The sequence below is a fragment of the Poecile atricapillus genome, chromosome 1 (genome assembly GCF_030490865.1).
Source record: "Poecile atricapillus isolate bPoeAtr1 chromosome 1, bPoeAtr1.hap1, whole genome shotgun sequence".
NCBI lineage: Eukaryota > Metazoa > Chordata > Aves > Passeriformes > Paridae > Poecile > Poecile atricapillus.
This window is the reverse complement of record NC_081249.1, coordinates 114,879,337-114,902,877: the sequence shown is the minus strand read 5'-3', so window position 1 is coordinate 114,902,877 and position 23,541 is coordinate 114,879,337. Positions and strand designations below refer to the sequence as shown.

The 23,541-nt window shown below is 52.6% G+C and overlaps 2 protein-coding genes and 2 non-coding genes across 5 annotated transcripts; 3 read left to right on the top strand and 1 right to left on the bottom strand.

Moving 5' to 3' along the window:
* The first annotated feature begins 4,383 nt into the window (after positions 1–4,383).
* Positions 4,384–9,380, top strand: RPS3 (ribosomal protein S3). The gene is made up of 7 exons (XM_058856357.1): positions 4,384–4,524; positions 5,357–5,487; positions 5,595–5,688; positions 6,457–6,551; positions 7,103–7,290; positions 8,469–8,665; positions 9,312–9,380. Exons 1-6 carry the CDS (start codon positions 4,399–4,401, stop codon positions 8,660–8,662), a joined length of 828 nt encoding a protein of 275 aa, XP_058712340.1. The 5' UTR covers positions 4,384–4,398; the 3' UTR covers positions 8,663–8,665; positions 9,312–9,380.
* Positions 6,839–6,985, top strand: LOC131575004 (small nucleolar RNA SNORD15). Its single transcript, XR_009276653.1, has one exon. It is a non-coding gene; the product is annotated as a small nucleolar RNA SNORD15 (small nucleolar RNA).
* LOC131575003 (small nucleolar RNA SNORD15) lies at positions 7,988–8,135 on the top strand. The gene has a single exon (XR_009276652.1). It is a non-coding gene; the product is annotated as a small nucleolar RNA SNORD15 (small nucleolar RNA).
* Positions 9,381–11,610: 2,230 nt separating the features above from the next.
* SERPINH1 (serpin family H member 1) lies at positions 11,611–18,064 on the bottom strand. 2 transcript variants are annotated; one of them, XM_058856333.1, is made up of 5 exons: positions 17,918–18,064; positions 14,676–15,289; positions 14,340–14,438; positions 13,739–13,971; positions 11,611–13,588 (listed from the first exon to the last, which is right to left on the bottom strand). In XM_058856333.1, the coding sequence occupies exons 2-5, from the start codon at positions 15,256–15,258 to the stop codon at positions 13,286–13,288; spliced, it is 1,218 nt and encodes a 405-aa protein (XP_058712316.1). In that variant the 5' UTR covers positions 15,259–15,289; positions 17,918–18,064; the 3' UTR covers positions 11,611–13,285. The 2 variants fall into 2 exon arrangements, with proteins under 2 accessions (XP_058712316.1, XP_058712325.1); XM_058856342.1 differs by having other exon boundaries at positions 14,676–15,292; positions 17,918–18,053.
* Positions 18,065–23,541: the final 5,477 nt, after the last annotated feature.

The window sequence follows — 23,541 nt, the reverse complement described above, 5'->3', positions numbered from 1 at the left end:
ATGTCAGCAGTTCCACCACAAAGAGCAGGGAATGGCCTTTGTCACCAGCCTTATCTCAGTGCACCCGTAAATCATCCCAAAATGTGGTGCTGGGGCAAAACAGCCCCTCCTGCCCTCAGCCTGTTTCCTGGGGCATTGAAAACTGATTAAGAATCACTTGCTTAAGCTGCTGGGTCTCAGGTGACAGTGCCAGGGCAAACTGCTCTCCTGGAAATGCCCATTAAAGTTTCGATTTACATCCCTCTCGCAGAGCCGTGTGAGCTGCTGGAATGACCTCTGCCAGCAGCCACTCGGTTCATTGAACAGTAACGAGCCAAGGATTCTCGCTGAACAGCACACCGAGCATCCTTACTCCATTTCCTGCTTCTAAAGGAAGTCTAAATTATTTAATAATCTGCTTGGAGTCCTTAAAGTGAATCCAGGGAGCGAAGCGAAATCCTGTTTAGCGGGGCAGATGCCCAAAGGAAAGTGCCGGAGTGATGGAGCTGTTTGGGAACAGCCACTAAAACATGGCCAACAATTTAGCAGATGTGCTGGAGATAACAGGCTGGGATTAAAATCGAGTTGGCTGCTGGGTCATACTCTGTGCTTCACTAACACCTTGCTGAGTGCTGCAATTCCTGGACTAAATCCAGACAACTCCCAGTGCACAGCTTCTGTTTTGCCCATTTGGCGGTTGGTTTTCAAGGTTTAATGTGTCCTCAGAGCTGTGAACTCTCCAGGAGGGTCACACACACCTTCCCAGAGCAGGTATTCCTCCTGAGGCTGGAGCAGAGCTGGTGCTGCCTGAGTTTCAATCCCACTGTTCCAGCTGCAGGGAAGGAGATGGGATTGGGGCAGCTGAGAGCTGTTTCTACCTGGAAACGCCGTGCCCTCTTCCATCCCTGTCCTGCAGGATCCTGCCACCTTCCCCTGCCTCCAGAAGGTTTGCTGGACTTATTCCTCCTGTTCTCACCAAGTAAAATCCTCCTAGGTGTGAAACGTTTACAAAAGGCCTGTAAATGTGGCCCTGACTCCCTGCTCTCCAGCCCTGTTCCCTGCACTTCTCCCCACTCTGAAGGGCTGCTCCGTGTGGGAAGGCAGAACGCGTTTCTCAGGAAGAGTTCCAGAGGTGCCAGGGAGTGGTGAGTAACTCTGTGAGGGGTTTATACAGCTTGGGCAGTAGCAGCTGCTCCAACTGCAGCAGTAAACTCGAGTACAGCATCTCCTGCAGTAAAATTCCTGTCTGAGTCAGACTTTACAAATGCTTTACAACTGGTGCTCGCAATTCATCTGATCTCTGCTGGAATTACCTTCCAGGACCCATCTCCATTCATTTAATGCAAACTATCTCATCTTGTCCATCTCTACCCCAGGTTTCATTTTCCACAGCTACTCCCTGGGAAAATTCATTAGCTCTGCAGTGCCTCTGATGGTTGTAAGGGAAGGTGATTTGGAAGGTTTTCTGTCCTTTCCTGCACTAAAAGGGGGTGGGGATGTAGGTTGGGATGGGCTGTCCAAATCCCCCTGGAGCTCCCTGGCTTGTGTTTGCACGGAGAGAAATCCTAAGGAACAGGCTCCTGCAAGGGAGATTCCTGAATTCCTCAGGCATATCCACAGAGGTGATGGGGCCTGGCTTGGGAACCCAGCGTGTCACCCCAAATCCTGCAGGTGTCTGAGCTGAGGGAGCACAGCAGGAATGGGCAGACCCTGTGCTTCTGCCTGTACCAGTTTGTATTCCTCATGACCCTAAGGCTGTTCCTTCATCCTCCTGCAGAGCCAGCAGTCCCTGGCAGGATCTCCCTTATTTTGGGAGCAGCAATGGCAGTCGGGGGCTTTCCCAGGCAGGAGACTCGCTCCCAATGCCACCTTTTGTCACTGCTTACAGAAAGTAGGGGTTATCCCCAAATCCAGCGTGCCATCAAGCCAGGAAAGCTGCTGGCTGTCCTGGCCCTTTCCCTGCAAAGGGCTGCCATTCCCTCCTGCCTGCTCTGAACAGGAGCCAGCTTCCCGGGGAGAAAACGCTGGGATACTGGATTAATTGAGCCCGTGCAATGGCCCTCAGCTGCCATAAACCATGTTGCTGTCTGGGCAGTGAATGGAGCTGGGGGGGAGGCAGGACAGCTCCCAATTCCCAAACCTGCTCCGAGCCGCGTCCCCCACAGCGAGGAAACCTGGCACCACCTCCCAGCACCTGCCAGGGGCCCTCCCCACGGGCACGGGGGGTTCCTGCTGCTGCCAAGCGCCACATCCCGCAGTGACATCCTTCCCCTGCATCCCTGATTTTGCTCCTGCCTGTGGCTGCACGGTCCAAGAGGAGATCTGAGTGCTGCTGCCATAGCAGGGGCTGCAGCCCAGGGTTTAGTGCCAGCCAAGGGCAGCTGGGATGTGCCCAGAGCCAGACAGGGTCATGGCTGAAGCAACCCCGTTTTTTCTGTCCCCTGGACGTCCTTTGGGGACAAAAGGAACTCCTGTGCCTGTGGCAAGGCAGGCCCTGCCCTCTCATGGCAGGCTTCACAAAAAAAAGTGGGAAATGGGAAACAGCAGGGGTGCAGTCCCCAAGGGTCAGGACCCAGAAATCTGAGAAAATCCATGGGATTTGTGGATAATCCCAGGTCTGCTGCAGATCCAAGCCACTGCTGGGCCTGGGAAGCCACTGGGACCACACCTGAGCTCTCTGTGAAGAGGGGTGCCGGCGTGTCACAGCCTTTTTGGGATGTTGCCAGCCTCCATTTCAGCAGGGATGGAGCAGAGATGAATCACGGAATGGCTCGGGTTGGAAGGGACCTTTAAAGGTCCTTTAAAACCCTTGTGAATTGAGCAGGAACATCTCCAACTGGCCCAGAATCCATTCCCAGCACCGGGACTGGCTTGGGCTGCAGCCAGGGATGGCTGATGCTGGGGGAGGAATCCCACATTGCTGTTTGGGGAAGGCACTGAAATGTCCCTGGCTGTGAAGGCCACGGCTCGGAGCCCCCTGGCTTAGCCAGGCCACGTCTGGGGGCACAGGGACATTCCCTTGGTGCCAAACACCACCCAGGCCCCGGCTTTGTGCCCGGCTCCAGCCCTGGGTGCTGACCCTGAATGCTGACACCACACATAGTTTGTCCTTAATAGGCCATGGAAAAGGGGACACGTGTCAGGGTCAGGCTTCTTCATCGTGCTGTGCCTTTCACTGTCTTTATAGGATACAGAAATATGTTGGGTGAGCCCCGCCTGGGTAAACTCAGCCTAAAAAATAGATTATCTTGGGCAGCTATTTTCTGCTCTGGAAGCACGGTGCTCCCATGTTGGAAAAAAGCAGAGTGGGGTTTGTGCAGCTCGAGAGGGTCTTTCCTGACAAATTATTTGGGAGCCCAGTTCATAGGGCTCAAATCCCTGCACAGAGACATCTCCAGCTGCTGGACACTTCTCCCAAGTCTGATGTTGTGTGTGGAACAGAGAATCTCGGGCTCGGGGAGAGCAGGGGCAGCTGGCCGAGGGAAGGGCAGCATGGTTGGGCACGCCAGAAGCCAGACAAAGCTGTTTGGTGGCAGGAGGGGACAATTCCTCACCGCCACCACCGCCTGCCTTTGCCAAGTGCCATCCCTCCCGTTCTGGGTAAGCGAATCCCTGGGGAAGAGGCTTTTCCCAGCCTGGAAACCGTCTGCACTGACATCTAGTGGCAAAGCAGGCTTTTCCCTGGCAAAGAGGAGCGGGGGATCTGTCTGGGAGCTGCTCTGCTGGTCCTGCTGCTGCTGTGGCTGAAGTCAGGAGCATCACCTAGGTTGGAAAAGGCCTTTAAGCTTATCAGGTCTAACTGCAAACCAAAATAACATCCATGATAAAATGCAGTTTAAATATCCGCTTCCTAGAGACTGTGCATCAGCTCTACACGTTATTATTATTATTTTTGTAATCCCCTACAATCCCTAAACCATTAAAAAAAAAAAAAAGTGTTGTGACAGGACGCAGGGAATGGCTTCTTACTCCCAGAGGGCAGGGATAGTTGGGATATTGTGAAGGAATTGTTCCCTGTGAGGGTGGGAGGCCCTGGCACAGGTGCCCAGAGCAGCTGTGGCTGCCCCTGGATCCCTGGCAGTGTCCAAGGCCAGGCTGGATGGGCCTTGGAGGAGCCTGGGACAGTGGAGGGTGTCCCTGCCATGGCAGGGGTGGAACTGGATGAGCTTTAAGGTCACTTCCCAACCAAGCCATGCTGTGGTTCCTGGATAACAGCAGAGCACCCTCTGACAGCAACGACTGGGCAGAGCAGGTCCCCAGGTGTAAGCCCGGGGCGGATTATCATTTATCTGTTTTATTTTATGCACTGCTGCCTCTCGTGTCCGTTTAACGCTGCTTTGGGGCATACACAGGCCTCAGCCCTCCCCAACATGGCGGCGTGGCAAGGACTACATCTCCCATCGTGCCCCGCTCGCCGCCATGGTGCCGGCGGCCAGCCAATGGGGCGCGGCGGAAGGCGGATATAGCGCCGCCCTCGGGGCCCGTTCCCTCCTTTCCGCCGGGCCGCGGCTCATCATGGCGGTGCAGATCTCCAAGAAGCGCAAGGTGAGCGCGGCCGCACGGATCCTCCGCGGCCGCGGGGCGCTGCCGCCTCATCCGGGGCGGCCCCGGCAGCCGGCGGGGCGGGGGCACGGCGGGGAGCGGCGGCGGACGGGGGAGGATGGCGGCGGATGCGGCGCGGGGCCCGGCGGGGAACATGGCGGCGGGATGGAGCGGGCGCTTCCCCACGGCCGCGCGCGGGGCTGAGCTCGGAGGTGCGGAGCGGCGCCGGGAGCCGGGATTTGTGGGGTTTCCCCTTTGCTTTCCCGTGGGAAGGGTTTGGGGATAGTGGCTGCCCCGCTCTGTGGGCCGGGAGGGCGCGGGGCGCTGCCTGTCCTGGGGAGCGAGGGAGGTTTGGGCTGTCAGGAGTCCCAGCAGCAGCTTCCAGTGGGGCTGGGAAAGGGGATGTGACCCCCCCCCCCCCCCCCCCCCCCCCAATTATTTCCCTTAAATTACTCCCGAATTACGGCAGAGAGCCGTGATCCTAGCCTGAACAGTGGCTGTGGCCAGGCAGTGGTTGGTATAGGCTCCTGCTAGGAGTGGATTATTCCTGAGAACTTCAGGGAAAGGAGGTCCATTTTTCCCCACTGCTGCACCGTGAGCTGGGCAGAGCACGGTGCTGATAAAGTCAAGGATGTGGGTTCGGTCCCTGGGCTGTTCATGTAAATGTTGGACTTGGTGTTCCCTGTGGGTCCCTTCCAACTGAGAATATTCTGTGATTTTTCTCAGAGGAGAAGAAAGTTGTTGGGAGAGACTGTCAGGCTGGAGGAGGAATTTGGTGAATTGCACTCAAGTTCAGAATGTGACAAGACCCTGACTTTGTCCATTTGTCTTTTAGTTTGTCGCTGATGGCATCTTCAAAGCTGAGCTGAACGAGTTCCTGACTCGGGAACTGGCTGAGGATGGATACTCCGGCGTGGAAGTCCGGGTCACTCCGACCAGGACTGAGATTATCATCCTTGCCACCAGGTAACTCAGCCTTCCTGAACTGGGGTGCTCTGAAAGCTCTTTGGGATGGCTCCAGTCCCACTCCTGGGGACACTTTTCTCAGTTGTCCTGTATTTATTTTCCCACAGAACTCAGAATGTCCTGGGAGAGAAGGGACGCCGGATCCGGGAGCTGACAGCTGTGGTGCAGAAGAGGTTTGGATTCCCCGAGGGAAGTGTGGAGGTAAAACTGCCTGAGGACCTGGGTGGTGCAGCTGGATTTGTATGGATGGTATCAGCTGAAAGGTGGTTTCAGGATAACTTGGGCCGTGTGTTACTGGGCCTCAAAAATATTCCTGCACTGAAGTACAATATAAATTATAAAGAAACTGTTTGGATGCAGAAGGATCTTTGAGAAACAGAACAGAAAGTAACACGCCAGTTATTTTTGATCCTTAATGTTAGGGGTGTTTTTGCAGGAGAAGGTTGGACTAGTCCTTTGGAGGGTCCATGCAACCCAAAGGATTCAGTAGTTTTATTCCATGAAATCTGCTCCTGTTACTAGTTCCTTGCTCTAAAACAAATCAGGGAGGGAGGGGGAATGTGTGTGCTGGGGTGGTGCTCATTTATTCCAGCTTGGCCGGTGCTGCTGGATTATACAGAGAAGGGAATGTACGATAAAGCTGCTGCCTGTAAACGTGGAAGGAGTAACTGGACTGAATGCAGGGACTACAGCAGAATGAAGCTGTTCTGCTAAAGTAAAAGTTAAATTTACTGTGAGGGTGGTGGGGAGCTGCTACAGGGTGCCGAGAGCAGCTGTGGCTGCCCCTGGATCACTGGCAGTGCCCAAGGCCAGGTTGGACACTGGGGCTTGGAGCAGCCTGGGACAGTGGGAGGTGTCCCTGCCATGGCAGGGGTGGCAGTGGATGAACCTTCCAATCCAAAGCGTGCTGGGATTCTGTGATGGACTCGGGCAGGGGCCCTGTTGTGAGCGTGCCTCTCTCCTGTGCAGCTCTACGCCGAGAAGGTGGCCACAAGGGGTCTGTGTGCCATCGCCCAGGCCGAGTCCCTGCGCTACAAGCTCCTGGGAGGGCTGGCTGTGCGCAGGTGAGTACAGCAGCCTGCCTGTGGGGGAAGTGTGGGATTCCAGTAGCATTCCCAAAAAACAGCTCCTCTGCCGTTTGAAGATTTAACCTGGTGGTGCTGCACTGAAACTTTTGTTCAGTTCACAGTTACTTCTGGAGCATTAAGAGCGTATCTGGTTGCAGGTTGTCTGTGTGGCATTAAGCTGCATGTGTTCCTTTGGGGATAAATGGGTGGAGGATGAAGCAAACACCATTTCAGACCTCGTGGCTGTGTTGTGCTCAGGTGGCAGCGGCCCTGCTCTCACATCCCCTCGGTGATGAGACGATGACGAGTCAGAAGCGGGTGGCTCTGGTGGTGGTGTCTCCGTGGTGTCACGTTCTGTGGTGCTGCGTGAGGTCCTTCAGCAGCAGCCTCCTGTCACCAGTGAATGATCTAGAGGCATTTGTCTGAGAAGGGATGGGAGCTGCACTCCTGACACACAAAACTGAGATTGGGATTGTGGTAAAATTCCTCCAGGGAGCCTTGTGGGTCTGGCAGAGTGAGCTGATGGCTTGGGTGTCCTCTCCCTGCAGAGCCTGCTACGGTGTCCTCCGCTTCATCATGGAGAGCGGGGCCAAGGGCTGTGAGGTCGTCGTGTCCGGCAAACTCCGAGGTCAGCGGGCCAAATCCATGAAGTTTGTGGATGGCTTGATGATCCACAGTGGGGACCCAGTGAATTACTACGTGGACACAGCCGTGCGTCATGTCCTGCTCCGGCAGGGTGAGTGCCTGGCATGCAGATCCCTTTGCAGCTTTGTTGGGTTCTTTCTCTAGAACTTCTGAGAGAAAAGGTCTCAGCTCCTGACATCCCATTCCTGCAGGGTGGAGGTTTCCCACTGGCATCCCTGGGCCGAAACTCACACGGTTTTGATGCACCTCTGATCTCACAGAGTAGTTCAGTTGTGCTGCTGTGGATGGTTCAGACTCTGAAAATCCTGTTCTCTTGGGATTTTGCAGATGAACTCTGACTGTGAAATTTGAACATTACATCTAAGGTAGAAATCATTTGGGAATGGAAGGCCAAGGGGCCTTCAGCAGCCAGTGTGGTCATACCAGGTCATCCACTTCTCTGCTATGGTGTTTGGATGTTTCCAGTTGGGAATGTGGCTGTAGATTTTCCACTCACTTATGTCCTGGGGCCTCTGAGGCTGGTGATACACTTGCAGATGAAGTACCTATTGCCTGGGTTTAAGAGCTCTTGGCAGTTGGGATTCTGGTTTTCCTGGCTTCTCAGGATGGGCAGAGAGAACAGGAGTGCTACAAGTGTCAGACAGTCTTCCCAGCTAAACCTGTTTCCACTTGTTCTCCTTCCTGGTATAAAGCACAAATGACCTGTGTGTCTTAACTGGCTTTGGGTTAATTAGTTGTAGAACTCATGGTGTAGGGATCCCAACAGCCAGAGCTGTTCTCCACCTTCCCTTCGGTGATGATACGATGACGAGTCAGAAGGGACATCCTTGTGTCATTGCAGGCTGCTCTGTGCCATGTTCTGTGGTGCTGTGCTAAGGCTGCCTTGGCCAGGATGTCCTGCTCATTGGATGATTTAGAGGCATTTGTCTGAGAAGGGATGTAAAAAATAGAAGTGAAATTTCCTAAAAAGACAAATGAGCTGAGGAAGAGGACAGAGTTTAAAGCAGGCTTAGAATGAATTGAAGGTAGAACTGCAGTCAGCCAAGGCACTGAGTTGAGTAACTTTGGATATCCAACTTTAAGTTGCCTGAATTTACAACACTGATAGAAAGTGACAGTAATTAGACTTGTAAGCTGTAGCATGTCTGTGTTACAGTGTTGTCAGCAGATCTTCTATGTGCAGAGAAATATTTTGTAACCTTGGTGCTCATCCCTATGAACACGTGCTTGATCAGTTTTGTGTCTCCCTTGTCCTGTCACTCTCTGCAGGAGTACTGGGAATCAAAGTAAAGATTATGTTACCTTGGGACCCCAGTGGAAAGATTGGCCCCAAAAAGCCTCTGCCAGACCACGTCAGCATCGTGGAACCCAAAGAAGAGATTTTGCCCACCACCCCTATTTCAGAGCAGAAAGGTGGCAAACCAGAACAGCCAGCCATGCCTCAGCCAGTGCCCACTGCCTGAGGGGTAAGTGCCTGGGAGCAGTGGGAGGGAGGTGTGCTGGGGATCCACGTAGAAAAGGTTTAAGGCCACCAAAAACACTGGAACTGGGATTTGGGAAGACAAGCTGCTGTGTTGTGCCCAGCACAGTGACCACGGGGTTGGGGTTGAGCATTGCTCTTGTGTGCAGGGGCCGGGGTTCAAGGCATGTGTCAAAGCAGCTCAGAACACTCCTCTGGAGATGAGATGATGGATCTGTTCCATGTTGTGTTCTACAGCATGGATTTGGAGACCTTGGATTACTGCAGTTGGGTTGGGTGCCTCGGATGTGTTGGTGTTGTACCAACTGCTACCAGTGTGCAGCTGACAGCACAGGGAATATATTCCTCATATACCAATCCTGTCCTGTCCCAGGATCCAGTCTGGGATAGCCTTAGAAGCCATATGAGAACAATTTGTAGGCTGCTTTTGTAAGGAAGTAATCACAGTTTAAAGTCTCACCAAGGAATCTGGCAAGATCTGCCTCAGTGGGAAAAAGAGGGATCACTGGCCCAAAAGCAGGAAATGAGAAATGCAGTTTAATTGGAAAGCTTGGTTTGTTCTTTGGGCTAGGATGATGGTTATGGAAAAGAGTTTGCCCCCAGCTCACTGAGTGTTTTGTTTCTCATTGTAGGGTTTGTAACATCTGCAACCAGAAGCTTGTCTGTCCTGAAAACATCTCTTAATAAAATCACAAAAGACAGTGTTTGTGAAGGTGCTTTGTTCTTCCTTTTTTTTCTTTTTTTTTTTTTTTTTTTCTCAAGATGTGCTCTAGGAAGACCTTGCTCCCACCTTTGGTGTGGAAGGAATTCTGTTGCTGTGTTCCCCTTCTGGAGTGAAGTTCACCAGAACCTGATCCAAACAAAGTGGGAATAAAACACTGATATCCATGATAGATGGAGCTGGAGCAGCAATCCTGTGTTTAGAGGCTCATGAGTAGCACACACTCCATGGAGTAGTGGTGGCTGTTCCCGACATCACAGTCCCTTATCCAGTGCTTCCAGAAGGGGGAGCTTTTTTGGCAGTGTCCAGGCCAAAGCAGCTCCTGTTAGGGTCAGGTAACTTTGGGTGTGGATTTGGGGGGTGAGAACAAAAGTGGCACTCGGGATTTGAAACCTTCTGTCCTGAGCTCTGAGGTGGGAATATCTGGTGGAAGTCTGGTGCAGGAATGGGAAGAGACAGGCACATTGTAGGTACATAATGTATGTGCAGGATCAAGGAGTTTCCATTTTGAGGAATTCAAAGCTGTTGCGTGTAAGCTTTGTTGTTTAGGAGTAGCTTTCATATCCACATTTCTGTTTTTAGGAGGTTGCTCTGCAGGAAGTGGCAGCTTAGGAATTGGAATTTTGAACTGGTCTGTCTAGAGAGCCTTGGCCTTGCTGTTCCCATCTTTTCTGGCACACCTGGGAATCTCTTTAAGTTTCAGAAACAAGATGTGCCTTAAGGTATCAGAGTGATTTCAGGTTTCTGTGTGCACCATTCAGTGCAAAGATTTAAATAGTTAATATATATATTAGACTAATGGCAGCATTAATTTTTTTATATTAATTTGAATTTGGAAATAATCTGAAAATATAAAAGATGACAAAGCAGCTCTGTCAGATCATAGGAGCAGGAAAGGTGTGCAGGTGGGAAGATCTGAAGCAATGAAAGTCACACCCAGTTTTGCATGTTGTCTCTAAATTCTTAAACATTCCCATGTGGTACATGGTGAAATCTCTCCTGTCTCCCAGGGAAGGCTTGATTTCCTGGAGATTGCTCCACTTCTTCCTGGTTAAAAGCTCTCCAACCTTGTCCATGACCCTGTTAATCTCGGTGCTGATCAGTGGTAGAATCAAGAGATGTGCAAGTAAGGGGGAAGAGAAGGCTCCAGGGAGAGCTCTCAGAGCCCCTTGCCAGGACCTAAAGGGGCTCCTGGAGAGCTGGAGAGGGACTGGGGGCAAGGGATGGAGGACAGGACACAGGGAATGGCTTTCTACTGCCAGAGGGTAGTGCTGGATGGGATATTGGGAAGGAATTGTTCCCTGGGAGGGTGGTGAGACCATGGCACAGGGTGCCCAGAGAAACTGTGGCTGCAAGTGTGAGCTGAACACCTTTTCCACATGTCTTGGTTGGAATTACTACCTCCCTGAGCTGTTTGAAGAATCTCCAAATGAGGAGGAGGGAGCTGGTTCAGTTCTCTGTATCTTCTGGGTGCTTCCCTTGGACAAAAGCCCTGGAAGTTGAGCTGGGGGTAGGATGAACTAAGGAACTCTGGAAAGCTTTTAATTTAGCTTCAGTATTGCTATTCCAGGTTGATGGTGTTCCTGCTGTGGTTGATGCTGGAGGTGGCTTCAGTAACTCCAATTTAGTGAAAATTAGGAAGCACTGGGTGCTTTTCCAGTGTGGGAGGAGCTCCATATAGGGATGTGTGAGCTTGCCCAACCCAGGCCCAGGGAAAAGGGGACATGTGCCTGTAGTTTTGCTTGTGAGTGGCAGAAAGTTCATCCTTTTCCAGCAGGGGGAGAACATGGATTAGCTGGGTCTGCCACTGCTGGATTTTCCACCTGGGGAAGGTATCTTTAGCCTGCAGTTTTTTCCTCTTCTATTTCCCCAGAGTGGCTCCCAGCTGGAGGAACTTTGGCTTAGAGGGTGAGGAAGGCTGGTTCCTGTGGTTGGCAGCTCACTTTTTATCCTGCTAAATGGCCCAGCAGGACAAGGCGTTGGTCCTTTACCTGTGGAGCATTTAAGGTGTTGGATATTTGCAGTTTCAGGAGAAAACAGTGAAGGGAAAAGCTACTAAGAGCGTTCCTTTCTCATGATTGATGGGAATTATCTTGTGTATTGAGTAATTTTTCTCCATAAGTTGCCACATTAGGGTGTCTTGGATTTAAGGACAGTAAGGAATCTCCCTAAGTTTATTTTCCTCTACAAGGGATTCCACCTGCCAGGGATTAATTGAAAAAGTTTTATTGCAAAATTACAAGAACAGACAATAAAAGCCATCAGACACCTGCATCCACATGATGCAAATTATTCACAATATCCCACAGTGTGTTCTTGTCTTGCCCACCCCTTTCACCCCCCCAGCCCAGCCTCCAGAACGTTCTGTGTGTGGGTTCAGTGCGCTGAATCACTGGGAAGCGTCCCATGGTTGGGGACATCCCTGGCATTGCCTCCTGCCTCCCAGCACCTGGGAATATGCAGTATTGGGCTTCTATGTCAGCAGGGAAAATTGGCAGGGAGATAAAGCAAAGCCATGTAGGTGCTGCATGCCGGTTTCAGAGAACTGGCAATTCCATTGGAATGCATGGATTTTCCTCATTTCCATAATCTCACTATTTGCCTTGTGGTGTCTCTCAGTGCGTGGCAAGTGCTGCAATGCTCCTGGGATAACACCAGCTCCTTTAAATAGTACTGACCCGATGATATCCCTGGAAGTAAAGTTAGGAATAGCCTGGATCAGGCTGTGAAACCTGCTAATTATCAGACATAAATATAACTATAAATACCTTTGTTTTTCAGGGTCCCCTTATCCAGGTCAGCAGACAGGGAGCTAAAGTACCATGGAGCTTCAGCAGAGCGTAATTAGGAAGTCAGGTAATGGCAGCTTCAAAGCTTTGTGTTTAATTAAGCAAGAAAGTGGAAGTGAACCTGATCCCACCTCCCTGTGAGAAGCCAGCCAGGAGTGCCTTGGGTCAGCTCCACAGGGACCTGATTGGAACCAGCTCTGGTCTAAACTGGGAGAGTCCCAGCAGTGGGAACAGTCTTTCCCAGCCCTACAGGCTGATGCAGAGCATTTGCAAGAAAAGTAAATTCTCTGCCTGGTACAACGCCTGCTAAATTACAAGTGTTGGCCCCTCAGTGATCCCAAGGGGGTGGAGTGTTGAAGGGACCTCAGGTTACTCTTTCTATCTAGAAACCCAAGCTGTGTTTTGGGCTCTCCTTGACACCCCTTAGTTTTCCATAAAGTATTGATCCAAGGTGCTCTTGGCTTTGATGCTCTCCCCTAAAGAGCTCCTGTGGTTGAAGCATCAAAGGCAGAGCACAGGGCTAGGCAGGACAGAAGGGCACAACGCCATACAATCTGCATTCTCCTGTGCTGCCTCCTGCTCTGCTGCAGGGCCCTGCAGGGGCTGGACTGCACAACTGGCCCTTGGAGCTCTGTTACACACCTCTGGAGAGAGAAGAGAGAAGCAGAGAACAGCTCTGGAGCAGTGCCACAGGGCACCCGGGCAGGAGAAGAGCGGCAGCGCTAAGCGTGCAGTGGGAAGGAAGCGTTTGGGATGGGAGGCTGGTGCCTTGGCAGGGCTGGTGGAGCAGCAAGGAACTGAGCAGGAGGCTTAACCAGTGCAGGGAGAAGCTCAGCTTCAACGTGGCCACCTCAGCTAACTCCCGGTGACCCCCCAGGCTCCCCTGCTCCTCTCTGGAGGTGGGTTTGTGCAATCTGGATTTTGGGGTGAGGTAAAGTGTACTGCTGGTTTCTCCTCACAATGCACCCTGGTCTGAATAGCACCCATGGTTCAAGAAGGATACAAAATAGTGTTTCCCATTTGTCAAAATGCCCCCCTAAAACACACACACAAACCAAAGCTCTGGGAAAAAAAAACCCAACCAAAACAAGCCCAACTACAACTCATCACGCATCTTGTCGCCTTTGGGCCTCACGAGCCTGCCGATGAAGAGGATGGAGTTGGTTTTAGTGTCCTTGATCATGAAGATGAAGGGGTGGTCAGCATAGAAGAGTTTGGGGTTCCTCATCTCCTCTCGGCCATAGATGTCGGCGTCGTAGGGGTTCCCTTCCGTGTCCCATTCCAGAGCCGTGGCGTGGAACACGTTGGACAGGTAAAGGTCTTTCTTGCCGGAGATCTTGGACAAGTCAGCCTTGGTTTTGTCAATGGCTTCTGTCAGGCCCAGACCACCTAAGTGTTTCTAAGAGGAGACAAGAGGTCAGCAACCCTCCCAAAGATGACACAGTGCCAGAGGGAAGAGGGGTGGCAGGCATGGCTAACCCACCATCCCTCTGGCTTCCCTCCCATCCCAAAGAACTATAAGGTCCAACTATTTAAGGACCTCCTTTACCTGAAGGTCGTGGCTGACTTCCAGGACTACTTTTGGCAGCGAGATGGCCACTGATCTCTTCTTCATCTTGCCAGTCCAGGCTTTGAGCTGCTCCTTGTTCAGCAGTTTCTCCACTCTCTCCAGAGGCTCCACGTGGTTTGGCATGATGAAGATCATGCTGGACAGCTTGTGAGCCAGTGGCATCTCTACCACCTGGAGCTTCTCCGTCTCATCATCGTAGTAATTGTAGAGACCTTGAAAGCAGAAGCAGGGAACAGTGAGATATGGAGCAGAGGCAAAATAAATTCAGCCTGGACTTTCCCTGAGCAGGAAGGGAAGAGAGTCTGGACACCTTTTTGGGAAGTGGCCCAGCATTACTGGAGATAGTTGTGCCTCTCATTTGTGTGATGAGCCAGGATTTGTTCCCAACAGCCAAGCACCTCATAGTAAATATGGATTCTCTCTGCTCACAGGGAGACTGAATCAGGAGAAGGAATACTCCCCTGCTTTGTCCTCTCGTGAAGCAAAAAAATCTTGGAAGCAACTGGTGGAAATCTGGGTGACAGAAAACAGTGATCCTAACTCCATGGTCTTGGTGCGGGGCAGGAGGTTTCCCACTCACCTGTGCGGTGCATCATGGGCACTCCCACGGTGTAGGAACGGGTCACCATGAAGCCACGGTTGTCCACCATCTTATGATGGAACTTCTCATCCCAGTGAGCTACAGGAGAGAGGAGAAGCACAGCTTGTAAGAAAAGGGAGTGGGCGGTAATTCCATGCACAGTTCCCAACCACTGACAAAGAGCTGCCTCCAGTGGACCAAGGATTTGTCCACCTTCCTTTGGGGCTGTTAGATGATCTTTAAGGCCCCTCCCAACCCAAACCATTCCATGATTCTGTGTGTTGGCTCAGGGGGAGTTTGGGGTCACTTGTACTAAGAGCTGAGGGTAGAACTTACGCTTGAAGAACATGGCGTTGACAATGAGGGCCCCATCAGTTTTCTCCACATCTTTGGTGACCTCCGGGAGTTTCCCATCCGTGGTCTGGGCTGCCCACTCATTGATGGACTTGAGGGCGCTCCTCTTGTCTCGGAAGTTGATCTTGGAGTGCTCGTAGTTGTAGTGCTTCTTGCTGTTCTTCACGAAGTCCTCGGCGAAGGTGATGGAGGTGGGGCCGTAGAGGCGGTTGCCGATCTTCCAGGTGACGTTGCGGGCGGTGCTGTTGCTGACCTCGCTGAGGAGCTCGGACAGCCCGCTGTGCACGTAGTCATCGTTCAGCTTGTCCGCGCTCAGCACCGCCTTGGCCTGTGAAGCCGTCGTGGCCTTGCCCCCGAGGGACACCAGCCCGAGGGATGAGGCCACGACCACGGGGGACAGCAGGATGTTCTCCATGTCCTTGTCTTTGGCCATGGCATGGTAGAGGTTGAAGGCCAGCGTGGTGCTGCGCTCGGCCAGCGTGGTGGCCTTGTCACTCAGCTTCCTGTCCTCCGAGGGCACGGCCACAGTGAGGCCCAGGAGGGCCAGCCCCATGATAATCCACATGACTTCAGCAGCACCCAGCACCTCCCAGGACCTGCTGGACAAGAAAATTCACCATCAGCATGATCCAAACCCTTCCTTGAGCATCCAGAGGTCCCAGGGGCTCTTCCAGAGAAACTCACTCCTTGGTTCCAGTGACAGTGACATTGCCCCAATGCTTCACTGAGGTGCAGCCATCCCAAATCCACCCTGAGCACCAATTAATCTCCAGGAGTGCAGGTTGCACCCTGGCAAGCACAGCCTGTGCATTTGGAATGAAAGCTTCCTTCCTAAGGGGTTTCCCTGTATTCCAGTGTTAATGTACAGTGAATGATTTAAGGAAGGGTCAGGGAATGTAAGCAGCAGGTATTTCTCATGTGATCTTGACAGGGTAAAGGGGAATGGTTTTAAAGTGAAGGAAGACAGGTTTAGATGGGATATGGGGCAGCAATTGTTCCCTGTGAGGGTGGGGAGACCCTGGTACAAGGTGCCCAGAGAAGCTGTGGCTGCCCCTGGATCCCTGGAAGTTTCAAGGCCAGGTTGGATGGGGCTTGGAGTAGTGTGGGAGAGTGGAAGGTGTCCCTGCCATGGCAGGGGGTGGAACTGGATAGGCTTTAAGGTCCCTTCCTACCCACACCATTCCATGATTCTGTCCCCAGAGCAGGACGAAGCTCTGCCCTCATCAAGAAAAGCTGAAAGCAGGATGTTTGTGCTGCCCAGGGGCCACCCAGCAGTGCTGCCCCTTGCTTCAAGGGCTGTTGCAGGCACTGGGTGGCAAGGACTGTCCTCTCTGGGGACCCCAGCCTGGGCCCCAAACCCTCAGCTTCCTTGGCACTAGATGGAGCACGTGAGCTTCCACCGAGCAAAGCCAGAGGTGGCCCTAGAGAAGATCCTGCACTGTCTGATCAGCTCTGTTCGACTTGGGTTTGCCTGTCCAGCCCTGTCGGGGAGGTACTGGGGCACAGGGAGGCGGGGGAGCCTCATTTTCCCCAGCAGAACCTTCGGTTCGTGCCTTGGGTGGATGGATCTCATCCCAATGTAGTGAATCCATCCCCAGCAAGGGCTCTGAGCCCCCAGCTCTGGTACATGGGCAGACTGGCCAGTCCTAAGTGCCTAGAAGCTTTTTGGAGCTCATCCCACCTGGCCCCACACCTTCCCTCCCTCCTGCCTTCACTCAGCAAACCTTCCTGCTGGCAGCTCCTCAGGCCTTAAATTCCACCTCCAGCTTTTGGGGGACTTTTTCCTCGACAGGAACTGCATCGCTACACTGAAGTTCTGTTCTTTGGTGGTCCTCTCCTCCCACCCTGCTCCTGCCCAGCCTCAGGGGCTGCCCCTGGCGTGGGGAGGCAGGGTAAGGCTGCAGAGGGGTTAAAGTATTGCAGGCAGGAAGCGAAGGGCCCGCTGGGATTACATATGGAAGGAAACACGCAGCACGTAGCCCCGGGCGAAGAGAGTGCGCAGTTCCAGCAGGACCCTTTGCCAGAGTGGGAATTACGTAGCCTCAGAGAGGGAGGCGATTACAACCTAAAATCCTTTATGGGAGCAAGGCTTCTGTTAAAGGGGAGAACCATCCCAGCTGCCTCAAGAGCAAAGATTTGTGCAATAGGCTCAAAACTGCCCTCGCCGCTCTTTTGGAAGTGCAGCTAGGGTGACAAACACTGGAAGTCTGAGGAGGTTCCTTCTGGATTTCTATTTCCCGTTTATTTCTAAGGATACCTTGAAACTGTTTCATAGTGAGGTCAACGTTTGCCTTTTTCTTTCTGAAAGAAAACAGATACATGGAGTAGTTCTCTTGTAAGCAGGGGGTGGCCTGCACTGCTTCATCCTCAGCTTAAAAAAAAATTCATTACTTCAGGGCCGGGTGACAGATTTGGGCTCTGCTGAGTCACACAGCCCGAGATGGAGAAAGTTTGCCCATTCTTGGATTATGGCAGCGATTATGGGTGAATTCATAACCCGTGGTGAAAATGGAGGGAATGTGGGGAATGCACAGCCAGCAACATCCTCTCCTGTGCTCCCACGGCGAGGGGACGCCCTGTGCCAGCGTGGCATTCCACAACCTGCCCTGGGGCTGCGGGGACCCGCTTTCCTGGGATCTGCAGCTGCAGCCCTCCGAGGGCTGTGCTTCTCCCAGGAGCAGGACGGAGCTGCAGGGCAGAGGAATGCAGGCAAAAGGCCATTTCCATGTCACCCAGAGGGATGTGACACGAAGGACGGCAGGAGGCTGCAGGGAGAGCTCTCATTCCTGCGCTGGGATGGTGCCCAGGGTCCTGCAGGCTCCCAGGCTGAGCCAGAGCAGGGGCTGGAGGACTTCACTCACACCAAGCTAGAGCTTCCCTTCTCCCTCTTTTCTTTCTCGTCATTCTCTGAAAGCTTCTGCAGCTTCGCTGTGACCACCTCTCGCAAACCGGGAAGCGACTGGGGGATTTTTTAATAGCTTTCCTCAAAAACCCAGAGCCAGCTCATGGGATAGAGCTGTACCCCTATCCCCCACTCCCACCCACCCCACTGCAGCCTACCCCCCACGCATCCCCTTCTCCCATGCCATAACCCTCCCTCTCCCCCCGATTTTTCCTGCCCAGCCAGGAGGCTGCAGGACCCCAAAATCCTGCCCCACCCTGCTGCAATCTCAGCTCGGTCTCCACCCTGCCCGCCCGGGGTTCCCCGGGTGCCCCCCTCGTACCTGCGGGGTCGGACGCGGCTTTGCTCGGCTCCCTGTGCACCTCCCGGTCCTGCGGAGGGGGTATATAAGGGGCCGGGGAGAAACTTCTGGAAAGTTGGGAAAACCCTCTCAAAAATGCTCGGGAGGGAGAGGAAGGGGAGGATCCATGCCGGCTGTGTCCCGGCCCGCCGCCAATGGCAGGGAATGCCGGCCCCACGCCGCCGAAGGGGGGTCGGGCTGGATGGGGGATGCGCGTTCCTCCTCCTGCCCCTGCCTGGCCCTGCCTGAGCCCAGCCAGGCCTTGCAGCAGGAACATGGGCAACTATTCCCTGCACAAGCTGTGCTTTTGCCTTTTCACAGGGCTCGGGCCCATCTTACTTCCATCCTCTCCCTCCCCCTTGGCGTTTCCTGCAGCTGGATGGTTGTTGGTACCAAAGGCAGGTAGTGATATATTTATTTTTTTGTTTCTGGGCTGTCACTCTCCATATGAAGTCAGGGGTGGTGCAAAGGGCTTCAGCCACGACTGGAGCAGTCACAGCCAGCCAGTGTTTGACACCTGCCCCATCCTGCCATCTGAAATGTGCCCTGATGGGTGACCTCCACAAGAGAGGAGAAGGCTCCAGGGAGAGCTCAGAGCCCCTTGCAGGGCCTGAAGGGGCTCCAGGAGAGCTGGAGAGGGGCTGGGGACAAGGCCTGGAGGGACAGGACACAGGGAATGGCTCTAAGCTGGAAATAGGTAGGTTTAGATGGGATATTGGGAAGGAATTGTTCCCTATGAGGATGGGGAGGCTGTGGCACAGCGTGCCCAGAGAAGCTGTGCCATTAAGAGGTTTCTGCTGAGTCACAAGTGTTGAAGCTCAAATTCAACCCTGTCACGTTTTAAGACCGCACAGGATTGTTTTCATGGCAATTTGGGATGTAGGGATATTTGAGGTACCACCCACATCATGGATGGTTACATCAGTAGAAGGATGCTGCATCCTTGTGTTCTTTAACTGATGTCTATGTCTCCCTTTTAATCACACTGTAATTTCATTTCTCCCCCTAATTTTGGCTCTGCCAAGTTTTTCTGCTTCCCTCTAAAGACAGGGGTCTCAGCCTTCTGTTGCTGTAGTAGCAAACAGCCTCTGATTTTTCCTTCTGGCTTTGAATATTCTGCTTGTTGTCTTGGAAGCATCTTGCTTTGGAATCACCATTCCATCCTCCTTCATAGCCCACCTATTCTAGAAGGTAGCATTTTTCTTCCATCTGAACAGTTCAGATAGTGCCATGTGAGTAGATACTTCTCATCTCAAACAAGGGGAGATCTTTGAGCCCTCCCTGTGAAAGACATCTCCATCAGCTGCAGTAAACCTGGTGCTCAGTGATGTTTAGAGATCTGTTCCCTTCATGGAGGGATTCAGTGGGAAAAAGAGCATTGGAATACCTTAAGCAACAGATTCTGGTACACTAGTGTATTTTGGTGCAATTAGCTTTGCTTTGTGTCTGCATAAATGATTGACAGTGAGGTCCCAGAGTTTTTATAGCATGATTTTGGCTTTATTAAAAATGAATTTGCTGATATCAAACCATTAACACTGAGGTAAATGTTACTGGTCTATACCCGCAGCATGTACCAGCTGAGAAATGAGAAAAGCTCCTTTAAACTTTCACTGTCAGCTGCTTTTCTCTGCCAAATTCTGAATTGCTCCACCTTCAAACCCTTCTTTGTAATTACTTCCCATGTAAGATTTTTTTCACCTTCTGAATGAAATTTAAAATAAACTCTTAAACTTTTAATCTTGATTTCTTTCACTGTCTCCCAGCACCAAAGTCTTTTGACACTCTGGGGGCTCTGTGCTCTGTCCTTTGAAATGGCTTTGCCCCAACAACATGAATTTGGAGTAGAATGAAAATAGCTGTGTTTGAGGGCTGGCAGCCCAGCATAAATATATTTCAGATTTTTCCTGATTTTTAAGTGTATGTTTCAGCCTATTCCTCCTGTCTCTACAACACAACCTGGTAAGAGCCACAAAAAACTCCTGCAGAGCTTTAGGATGTGAATATGCAGCAAATGAGTCAGTTCTACCAAAATGTCAGCAAACAGCTTCATCTTGACTGTGAACAGTATTGTCCAGGGCCAGAGTTCTGGAAATGAGGCAGATCTGATGGATCAGGCAGATGGGGAGGATTCCTGCTGCTCTCCAGTGATCTCCAAGCACCATCGGGCTGTGCAGAAGCGCTCCCAGCCCCCACAGTGCCACGTAGGAGCTCCTCCAGCGGTGGGATAGGGACTGGGAAGGGGGAGCCAAACTGGGAGTTGCCGTCTTCCGTCTCTCCTGCTCATGTAATGAGCGGTTCCAGCTGCCAAAAGGACACATCCACTCCTCCAGCCCAGCTCCTCCCCTCCAAACCGCACTTGCGCAGGACAAAACTCCAGCTTCTTTTGTCTGGGGTTATTTCCAGCGTCGCTTGACTTTGTGGGTTTAGGGCAGTGCAGATCCACCGAGCCTTAAATTAAACGCCACACATAGTTTTTGTGACATGGGTGTGATCCAGCAGCCCCCAGGACAAAGCAGAGGGAGATTTCCAGGCCGTTGTTTCAGTGCTTGGAGATGGGTGTGGAAGAGCTGCTGGGATGGAGAGCAGTGAAATCCAACTGTACCAGGAGTCCAGTTCTATGGGAAACAATCCGTGCCCAGCCATGAAACATCCAGATTGGTGCTGTCCTGGTTGTTTGGCTTCTTGTTTCAAGCAGTGTTGCCAACTCACTTGATAATCTATTGAAGAAGTGTTTTATTTCTACGAAAGCAGACACTGTGTGTTCTTTGGACAGGACTTTTTAAATATAAACTCGAGCAGCTTTGCACTTTCACCTCACAGTGACCCAGGAGACTCATCCTGTTTTCCTGTGTTGGAGACAGTCTGTCATCTTCTGTGCTGCTGTGAGGCAATGCTGGTGCAGGATTTCTGCTTTCCAGGGTCATGCCTGAGGAGGGCAGGGATGCTTGGAGCCAGCACTGAAAAGCTTTACAATCACCCAGTGCCACCCCCTGCCATGGGCAGACACCTTCCACTGTTCCAGGCTGTTCCAAGCTCTGTCCAGCCTGGCCTTGGGCATTTCCATGGATCCAGGAGCAGCCACAGCTGCCCTGGGCACCCTGTGCCAGGATGTCTCCACTCAGGGAAGAATTCTTTCCCAATATCCCAGCCAACCCTGCCCTCTGGCCGTGGAAAGCCGTTCTCCCTTGTCCTGTCATTTTCTGCCCTTATAAAAAATCTTTCTCTCTCTTTTTCACAAGCCTCCTTTAGGCACTGGAAGGGGCTCTGAGCTCTAGAGCTAGTCAGGGCTTGCCTGCTCCTCCAGATCCCCACATGCAAAGATTTTTGGGGGAATTCTGTTTCTTGGCTCAGCTCAAGGACAAGTTTGGGATCAGCACTTTAATTTCCTTCCTGCACACCCTCCTTTGGCACTGGGAGCTCATTCATGCAGCCCCAGGCATCCCGGCTTTGCTGGCAGCAGTGCTCTGCACTGGAGTGGGATCCCAGCCCTTTTCCCCCTCTCTGGCTCTCAGCCATGCCCAGGTCTGGACTGGCTGGAGCTGGGAGGGCCCAGCTTTGTGTGAGCAGACGGCACACAAAGGATGGCAGTGGAGCTGAAAGGCTGCATCCCGTGGATCTGTGCCCTGTCTGGAGTGCAGCAGTGAGAGCCAAATTCCCTGTGCCAGCCCAGTTTGGCACTGCCAGACTCCTGGCCATGCCAGCTCCAGTCTTTCGGGGAGCTCACTGGGTTTACATGTCCTAAAGGGGCAAATTCTGTGAGTCCTCTGCAAAGCACTGATCTCCTTTTGCTTCCTCAGCAGGTGTGATGGAGGAGAAGGAAAAGACCTGATTGCTGTGGAGCAAATTCCCCATCCATGGCATCATCCAGGTATGTATGATGCACAAACCAGGGAGGACAGGCTACAGAGGCTGCAGCTGCTGCTTTCCCACAGGGCACAGCAGAGAGAGATTCCCTTGATCCCAGTTTGTAATCCCTGTTTAATGCTCCCAGAGAAAAGTTCAAAATCCACAGGGTTTTCTGCCAGCACAGCCAGGCAGGGGGGTGGAATTCCTCTGGTGCTTTTGGGTGGAAAGAATGACATCTGTGTGGCCTCAGCACAGGGCCAGCACGGGTGATGGCAGGTTGGATTGCTAGCCCCTGCATCCCACACCTTCCTGGAAGCTGGGCTAAGGCAGGAGGAGATGGAATCCTTGTGGGTGGGCCAAGAGGGATTTGCAATCTCTTAGGAGGACCCACAGGGCTGTGGGATCCTGTGCTGTTCCTACACTGATCCAGGAGTGCTGGTCTGGGGTTGTGGCAAGCCAAGAGGACCCCAGGATGTCCCTTGCAGGCTAATGTTTCACTCAGTGGTCCTAGAGGACTTTTCAAACCTTAAACTCCGTGATTCTAAGATGAGCACTGGTGATGAGCACTCCTCACTTCTCCCTTCTGCCTCACAGTGACTGGGACTGGCTGCATCCTCCCAAAAAGCGGCCAAAAGGAAAAGCAAGTGCTTGGTTTGTCAGCCACATCAGCCCCACGGGTGCAGGGGCCATCTCAAGGACAGGATGTGAGAGCAGCAGGGCTTTGGGATGCTGCAACATCAGTTTCCTCACTGGAAACAGGCAGCAAGGAAGGTGCCAGTTCCAGGTTTTCACCCTTTATTAGGAAATACAAGCAGAGAAGGCCCAGGTAGTCAATCTGCTCTGCACAGAGTGGAGCTGTGGAGGGGAATCTCTGATGTCTTGTTAAAAGCTGAACTCACTCTGCTGCAATGAGCTCTCCCTTGTCTCTTCCTGGCATTTTCCAGGAGCATATGGGAATGTGAAAGGTCTGAGCTCTGCCTGCCCTTCACATTTGGTGGAAGCTGAGAGGAGGCTCAGCCCCACACGCTCCCCCCTCAGCGTTTCAGCCTCTCCCGAGGAAAGCGGGATGTAAAAGGAAACCGTTTGTTCTGGAGCCAGCTGGGGGAACAGAAACGCCCCTAAACTCAGAGAGGGATCCTCAGCCAGCCAATCTTCTGCTTCCAGCACAGCACTGCTCGGGGCTGGGAGGCGGGGTGGGCTCAGCCTGTGCTGTGTGTGCAAGTGTGTCCCACAGCTGCCTGTCTCCCCAGTCCTGCTGTCCCGAAAAGTTCTTTTCCTTGTTGGGAATCAGGTTCCCAACAAGCCAAGCCCTAAAACTGCCACTGTTGATGCCAGAGGAAGGAGGGGGCTGAGTGCAGGACAGGTCTGGGGCAGCCTTGGGGACTCTGGGGAGTTGTTGCAGCAGTTTGAAGGCAGGAAAGGAGGAGGGGAGGGATGAATCCCTGGAAGGACACGCTGGGCTCAGCAGTGGGCAGTGGCCCAGCAGGAACAAACAGCGTGTGCAATCCTCCTCAGCCAAGTGCTGAGGATGTGTAAGCAAAGGGATGCTCAGGAAGGAGTTTGGCAGCCCCTTTGTCTATTCTGCTCTTGCAGAGGCAGCAGAAAAGCTGCTCAGAGAGATACAGCAGGAGTCACAGGATCTCAGACTGGTTTGGGTTGGAAGTAATATTAAAACCTATCCAGTCCCACCCCTGCCATGGACAGGAACACCTTCCACTATCCCAGGCTGCTCCAAGCCCCATCCAGACTGGCCTTGA